Consider the following 8,712-nt stretch of genomic DNA (forward strand, 5'->3'; position numbering starts at 1 on the left):
TAAAATAAGAACAAGTAGAACAGGAAAACATGAAATTACAACATAATTTGTCATGTATGTGTATAGTTATTCTTTGGTTAAAAATAGTTCATTATCACTGAGGAGATTATTCAAACAAATAGAAGCATTACCATCTAAGAAGTCATGAGATTAAAAAGGAGATATCAATACTTTATTTTTTCAGAACATACTTCAGAATACTTGAAGTATGCTTAAGTAGCATAATTATCCTATTCATGACCAGCTCACTGTTTTACCTGTCAAACTGAGTCTCTTTAGGTGAAAAAAAATCATCATATAATGATTAGCAGACAGATGTGATTTAATAAATATTGAGAATAAAAGCACTGCACAATTTTAATGGATCTGTAATTGTAATTCCCAAGTATCTTTCCTTCCTCAACTAATTGGGTAATGACATTGCTAGAATTAATCCAAGGTCATCAGCTTGCACACAGTGCAGATGGTTTCTGCACTTTACGGGTATACAGAGGATTCGAGACTACTGTTGCCTGCTGCTTTTCAGACTAATTTTTATTCTTAAAAATCCACATTTTCACTGCAGCTGAACAGCTAAGCCATATGTTACTTTGTGAATACTTTAAATTATCTGGTGCATGTAATTATTACACTAAAACTAGCATGCATTAGTACTTTTCAATTTTGTTGTAAGAAGGAAACACTCACAGTACTATGCTTTGTGTGTGTGGGTTTTTTTTTCCTCTATGTACCAAGGTTTAGTTTAAATTATGGTTCCAATGAGAATTTTAACCTAAAATACATTGGTCGGCTGATATGTTTCCTCACATGTAACATATACCAGCATAGTTCAGATTTTGCCTAGCGCTATTTAAGATACTATGTTAATCCATCTAGCTACTAGAAAGTTTGGCTTTGAGATATCTTTCCAACTTCTCCTGTGGTAGCCATGATAAATAGGAACAAGGTATTTCTGTGTTTTTGTCAGAATTCTGACATGCCAATGGCAGGTTCGACAATTTGGGCCTTTTCAAATAATGTAATGGGTAAAACGTCTTTATTGAAAATAGTAATATCCTCCGCCGCCGCCGCGCATGCCATGGGAGCCATGACTGACGACGAAGTCATACGCAAGCGTCTCCTAACTGATGGAGATGGCGCTGGAGATGATCGGAGAATTAATCTGCTAGTGAAAAGTTTCATTAAATGGTGCAACTCTGGATCCCAGGAAGAGGGATACAGCCAGTACCAACGTATGCTGAGCACACTGTCCCAATGTGAATTTTCAATGGGCAAAACTTTGCTGGTATATGATATGAATCTCAGAGAAATGGAAAATTTTGAAAAAATTTACAAAGAAATAGAATGTAGCATTGCTGGAGCACATAAAAAATTGCTGAGTGCAAAAAGCAAATTCTTCAAGCAAAACGAATACGAAAAAATCGCCAAGAATATGATGCATTGGCAAAAGTGATCCAGCGTCATCCAGACAGGCGTGAGACATTAAAGGAACTAGAGGCTCTGGGAAAAGAATTAGAGCATCTTTCACATATTAAAGAAAGTGTTGAAGATAAGTTGGAATTGAGAAGGAAACAATTTCACGTTCTTAGTACCATCCATGAACTTCAGCAAACATTGGAAAATGATGAAAAGCTCTCAGAGGTAGAAGAAGCTCAAGAAACAAGCATGGAAACTGATCCTAAACCACAGACCAACTAATCACTCACCGTTCCCAAGAATATTGAAGTAGCAACATGATCTTAGTGTGTTCAGAATTTGTTGTGCTCTTGAGACATTTAAAGTTTTGGCAGTGAACTACGTTGCTTTTAAATATTAATGCACAGTTCACTCATATTTCTTCACACAAAGGGAGATGACTTCATTATATATTTATTTCTTCACACAAAGGGAGATGACTTCATTATATATTTGTTTTTATTGAAATGTCTTTTTTATACTTAAAAGATAAGAAGCAACATCCAAAAATGTTTAATGAAATGTTTTCAAGCCAGATATGTTAGTGCTCATTGGTATTCTAGGTAGTTTTTAACTGGTAACATTGATTTGCTCACAAAATAAGTGGAAGATAGTGAGAAGGTGGCATTTCTAGGATGTACATGAGAAAATGAGTCAAATTCTGGAAATCGTTACCACTTTTGAAAATGAAGTCCATGAAAAGGCTCTCAGGAGGTCTGTGAACTTGTGAAATTATGTATAAAATGTTTGTGGTGTATGCTTATTGTGGGAGAGGTTCCATGATATTAAGAATCACTGATATCAGAGGTAATTACAAGATGCAAAGTAAATCAATATGCATTACTTTCTAGATCTCTGTCCTTAATACTTGAGCAATGTGGTTGTTAAATGTTTTGTTGAAATGTTTTCTCTCTATCGTTTTGTTCTGTAGGAGTCATTTTCAAGAGTCTTGCAAAAAGGATTTCATGATCTTTTTAAAAAATTAAGCCAGGGGCTTCCCTGGTGGCGCAGTGGTTGAGAATCTGCCTGCCAATGCAGGGGATACGGGTTCGAGCCCTGGTCTGGGAAGATCCCATATGCCGCGGAGCAACTGGGCCCGTGAGCCACAATTACTGAGCCTGCGCGTCTGGAGCCTGTGCTCCGCAACAAGAGAGGCCACGATAATGAGAGGCCCGCGCACCGCGATGAAGAATGGCCCCCACTTGCCGCAACTAGAGGAAGCCCTCACACAGAAACGAAGACCCAACACAGCCATAAAAATAAATAAATAAATAAACCCAAAGTTTAAAAAAAAAAAAAAAATTAAGCCAGGTCTGAATCAAAAAAAAAAAAAAAAGTAATATCAATCATACTTATTTGTTAATATTTAACAGTCACCAAAGTGTTTTCATATTAAATATACTTTTATAACACAAAAACAATCTGAGCTCAGAAGGCAGATGAATCATTATTTTGCATATGAAAAACTCAGAGATCCAAATGATTCACTCAGGGTCCCACAGCCAATAAGTGACAAAATGAGGTTAGGACTTGCTGCTACTTTGGTCTTCCTAGAGCTTATTCTGCCCTCATGACTAGGTCAAGGGTCCTGTCTTTTTCATTTTCGTCTTACCCCATTCATAGATTAGGAACTAGCCATGTAAGGCAGATAGGCAAGATGAATCTATATTAGCCAGCATTTTCCAGAGAAACAGAACTAATAAGATAAGAATGATAGATAGGTAGATAGATTGGCTTATGCAATTATGGATGAAGGCAAATCCCAAGATCTACAGGGTGAGTCTGCAAACTGGAGACCCAGGAGAGCCAGGTCCAGTTCAAGTCCAAAACCCTGAGAACCAGGAGAGCTGCTTGTATTGGCCCACTCACATTAGGGAGGAAAAGCTGCTTTACTCAGTCCACTGATTTAAATGTTAATCTCATCCAAAAACACCCTCACAGACACACCCAAAATACTGATTGACCAAATATCTGGACACTCCTCAGCCCAGTCAAGTTGACACATAAAATTAACTATGACAAAAACATACTAGTTTTTCACTATAATTATATTTTTTTTCTATACTGCTTCCCTAATTCACATAAGCTTTGTTAAAATTAAGCTCCATAAACCATGTTGTAAGTAGATGCAATAAATCTTTACACAAACAGAAACTGTATATATGTGCATATATATATATTCAAAAGTTATCAATATAGCGAAGCAAAAAACCTAAAAGTTTATATCATACTCTGTAAAGTATCTGAAAAATGTCGTATGAATAACTGATCCTCTGTATTCCAAGGGAGAATATATCATAGAACTTGCATGTAGAGATAAAGTGTGACCTAAGATGGACTCTGAAAGACAGATTATAATTAGTTAAATTAAATGAACAAAGAAGGCTATTCCAAGCCTAGGAAAACCTGAATAAAGTGAAAAGGCACAAATTTGGTGAGCAAATTTTGAAAAACGTGTTGGGGACCATCAAGGATCAAATAAGATAGATGAATTAGGAGGGTTATGGACAATATCAACTTCCTCAAATAGGCAGGATTTGATTCAGAGTGAAATGGGATCAACTGATGATTTTGAGCGAAGAGGTAATTGATGAAAGTAGTCAGGTTTCTGAAAAATTTGCTTGAGGTGATGAATAAAATTGATTCAAAAAGGCACAGACATAAAAAGGAAAACAAATGAAAATTCAGAATCCTTGGCACAAATTTATGAGTATATGTAACAGGGTAGCTGCAGAAGGATAAAAAAGGAAGGAAACAAAAACATTACTAAAAATAAAGAACCGTTTGAATATGTAAAAAAGGAAAATTCAATGACATATCAAGATTTTAAGACAAGATAGCTCGGGGAATGATGGTATCTCTGATATAAATTTAGAACCAGGACTGAGGCTTTGGCAACACTCACAGCTAATGATATATAAGAACAATTAAAACCAAACCAATGAAGAAGGAAAAGAAGAAAGGATCATAAGGAAGAGAGAATCAAATTGGAAATTTTACTTGGAGGAGAATGTGTCAAAAAGAGTAGATGTTCCAGAGAGGGGAAATAAAAAGCAGACTTACACACACATAGAAGACAGATTAGTCTGAGGTTCAAAAAGGGAAATAATTGGTGGAACTGTTTAGATTCTTTCTACTAGATGAACATTCTGTACACTAATCAATTGCAGAGGAAAAATTGTCACTGAATTCTAATTGCTGACTTTCACTACTTAATCTCTCTGTGGAGATAAGAATTAGTTATGGAGTGTTTGTGTAGATGGCAGTCATCTTATTTTCCACAAACTCATTTGCATGGAAAAGCGCACATCAGTTAGACACCTGTCAAAATAATTAGCTAGGCATGAGATAAGGTCTTTTAGATTTTAGAACATTCCAAGCATTGTCTTTTTTTTTAATGTATAAAACCAAATCAACACATTTTACAGAAATAATAAGCATTGTATATAATTCTATAATTTTTGTGTTCCTTTTTCTTTGGTTTTTCTTATCTATTTAATAAAGTATCTAATTTAGTAAAATAAAACATTACCAGCTGGTAATCACTGAGATAATGAGAAATGGAATTTCTTCTCACTGTTCTCATCCCTCTCATTCTATGTTAGGCATTATGAAATTGAAATAAAATCCATTTCAATTAAAAGAGCTCTGTTCTCTTACCATAGAGCATGATAAACAGTATTACTGAATTCAGGTCAATCATAATTTAATCACCATGTATCCATCATTGAACACCAAGTTCACAAGAATATATCCTTTTCTCCTCCTGCATGATGTGAAAGCCCAAGGTTGAAGTATACTTGAAAGTTCTTGTTACTAAGGGCATTCTCTACTTTGCTCCTCCTCTTGAGCATGGAACAGGGAACCAAAGATCAGAGCTTGTATGTCTGGAAGATGTGATGTGATTTGTTGCTTTATAAATATGTTTATTTTACAAATATTTAGCCTGCTTCTTTCAGTGAATTTACTGTCCGCTATTAAAAGTTTGAAAAACGTGAAGTTGATACTAGTTCCTTTTATTGTTTACCTTTTAGATTAAGACATGTAATGACATGATGGTCATTTTGGTAACTTAACTCTCCCAATTTCCATGTCCTCAGATGATTTTAAAAATTGAACAAAACAAACTACTTACTATCCTATGTTTTGTGGATATGAAGATGAATGAGAAGCAGTTCCTGTCCTCAAGTGTGTTCTACAATGGTTAAAGCATTTATAGTTACTGATCTATTAATTAAAAGAAAAAAACATTTGAAGGTCATTTCACACACAAATGCTTGCCTTTCTTACCTACTTTGTACTTGTCAAAAGTGATCCTAAGCACACAAACATTATGTTCTTCTTCTAATTCAAGGTGTCCCACCTTTGTCACTATTGACATTTAGGGGCAGATAGTCCCTTGTTGTGGGGCTGTCCTATGCATTGTAGGGTGTTTAGTAGCAACCTCAGTCTCTACTAACTGGATGCTAGTAGTGTATCCCTAGGCGTGACATTGAACGCTGTGTCCTGACATTGCCAAACTGCCCAGGTTGAGAACCACTGATCTCATTGTAGTGGAGGACACCTACATTTAAAAGGCAATCAGAGATGTACATTTTTTTTTTTGATTCCATGTATAAGCAATATCATATGATATTTGTCTTTCTCCATCTGGCTTACTTCACTTAGTATTGTAATCTCTAGGTCCATCCATGTTGTTGCAAATGGCAAGCCAGACAGAGAAAGATAAATATCATATGATATCACTTATATGTGGAATCTAAAATAAAATTTAAAAAAGATGCAAATGAACTTATTTACAAAACAGAAATAGACCCACAGACATAGAAAACAGACTTATGGTTACCAAATGGAAAAGGGGTGGGGGAGGGATAAATTAGGAGGTTGGAATTAACATATACACTCTACTATCTGTAAAATAGATAACCAACAAATATATATATATATATATGTATCTGAATCACTGTGCTGAACACCTGACACTAACACAACATTGTAAATCAATTATACTTCAATTAAAAAAGAAATACAATAATTAATTAATTAATTAATTAAAACTGTGCAAAGAAAAAAAAAGACTCTTCACAGCTCCCTTGCCCCTTTCACATGCGAGGACACAAGGAGTCTGGGACCCAGAAGAGGTCCCTCACCTGACCATGCCTGCACCTGGTCCCAGTGTTTCAGCCTCCAGAACCATGAGAAATAAATTCCTGTTGTTTATAAAGTAAAAAACAAACAAACAAACAAACCAAAAAAGGCAATCAGAGGAAAGGGAATCCACAGAGGAGACTCAAAGAAAGCAGTCAAGAAATAGAAACAGAACAAAGTCTGAGAAACCAAGAGACGGAAGAATTTCAAGAAGGAATCCGGTCAGTGGTGTCTTATGCTGTGCCCAGTAATAAAGATAAGGCTCTAGAATGGAGTTTAAGCGGAACAATTCAGGAGTGATTTTTGCATATTGACCTTTACCACACAGCATCTCCTCTAGCCCAGTAGTTCTTAAGTGGCCATGCACATCTGTGTCACCTAGACATCTCAAACCCCGGAGATTCAAATTCAGTCATCTTGGAAAGTGCTGTGTTACATGTACATATTTTGGAAAAGAAATTTACCTGAGACATCCTGGAATGCGTCCTAATTAACAGCGATTGTTCTAATCTCATTTTCTGTTTCCTTTATTTCCTCTGTCATTTTCTCCTTGTCTTTAGCAATGTGGAATAGTATAAAGAATGTTGAACTCAGCTGTTCTGGTCAGAGTTCCTAGTTCCCAATTTAACACTAAATAAATGTGTTTACCGGACAAAGTCCCTTATACTCTCCACCTCAGTTTAATCACCTGTAAAATTGGATTGGACAGTTTCCCTAACACTAATCTTCTACATATAATCTGATAAAATAACCAAGTAAACAGATTCCTGGTGGAAATATTAGTTGATCCATTCCAATCAGATACAAATATTATGAAAATAAAGAAGTAAACCACAGATTATAGAGCAAACTATAGTCTAAATTGTGATACAATCATCACACAGTAACTATGTAATAACATTTCAAATTGTAATATATCCAACAGCTGGAAAAAAAATCCAAAATAGTATATAATACTACATATCCAAATAGAATAATTAATTCTCAAAGAAATATTCTGAGTGATTTCCATTTCAATATTCTGAAAAATGAATTCTCAGATATCTGCACACATGATAGATTGTTTTCTACCAATGAGATCACTCTATATATTTAGTTTGGAATTTTGTTTTTCATGTACATTTACTGCAGTTCCTTTATCATCATGGGAGTTGTCACCTCTGAAATGACCACTTGAGAAAGTCAAGAAGCAAGAAGCTGCTGCTACACACTCTACTCACTATCACCACAACTACTTCTCAAGCACAGGAAGTAGGGGAAGAGGCAGCCAAAGCTGCAGTTTGTGGATTCATGCATCTGATGGAGCATCCACAGATTCAACCTGCACATGGGGTAGCGGATGAAAGAAGGCCGGTGCCAGACATCAGCACGCTTTCAAACTTTGTTTCAAACAGCCAAGTACCTCAGGAAGAAGGGTTCTGCCTTATTGTCACCTTCCAGACCTCACACAAGTGCATCTTATTAGTCGAACCTAATTTGTATTCAGATGAAAAGCACTGGTTAGCTTTTAAACATCTCCCCAAAGAAGAAGAAGAATATTTGAGAGAGTTTAAAGAATGCACCTCAGTGTATTTCTGAATTTTCCTTTGCAAATGGAGTAGAAAGAGCAACAGTAATCTCTTTGAGTTGGTAGTCTTTATTCTTGGCCATGATGGTATATCAGCAAAGAACTTGGGCTATCCTAAAGGTTTAGTGGCTGTTGATGTGGTTGATGTGACTATTAAGTAATTAATCATAAAAATAGTCGATATAAACTGAAGCAGGAAAAATTTATTATTTAAATGTTCAAACTCTGGAATAAAACTCCTTGACTAAAATTTTAGCTCTACCATTTGGCTAACTAATAGGACTGTGGGCAATTTACTTAAAATCCCTCTTCCTCAGAGATTTTCTTATATATGAAGTAAGAGTAATAATATTACTCTTCATGTTATTGTGAGGATTAAAAGGGAAAATATGTGGAAGACATCTAACTCAGTGACTAACACTTGGTATAAACAGTGCTAATGGTAACAATAATTAAGTCAAATTGATTGTATTTAACAGACCTATCAAGACCATCCTGAAAGAATTTTTGAAATTATTATGGTAGCCACCCATCCATATAAA

General features: G+C 35.5%; 1 protein-coding gene across 1 annotated transcript; it reads left to right on the plus strand.

Annotated features, from left to right (window-relative positions):
• The first annotated feature begins 1,078 nt into the window (after positions 1–1,078).
• Positions 1,079–1,698, plus strand: LOC103003558 (THO complex subunit 7 homolog). The gene is given in 2 exon segments (XM_057546307.1): positions 1,079–1,364; positions 1,367–1,698. Coding segments are annotated over 2 exon segments (618 nt in total).
• The last annotated feature ends 7,014 nt before the right edge of the window (positions 1,699–8,712 follow it).

Source organism: Balaenoptera acutorostrata, chromosome 5, assembly GCF_949987535.1.
Source record: "Balaenoptera acutorostrata chromosome 5, mBalAcu1.1, whole genome shotgun sequence".
Taxonomy (NCBI): Eukaryota; Metazoa; Chordata; class Mammalia; order Artiodactyla; family Balaenopteridae; genus Balaenoptera; species Balaenoptera acutorostrata.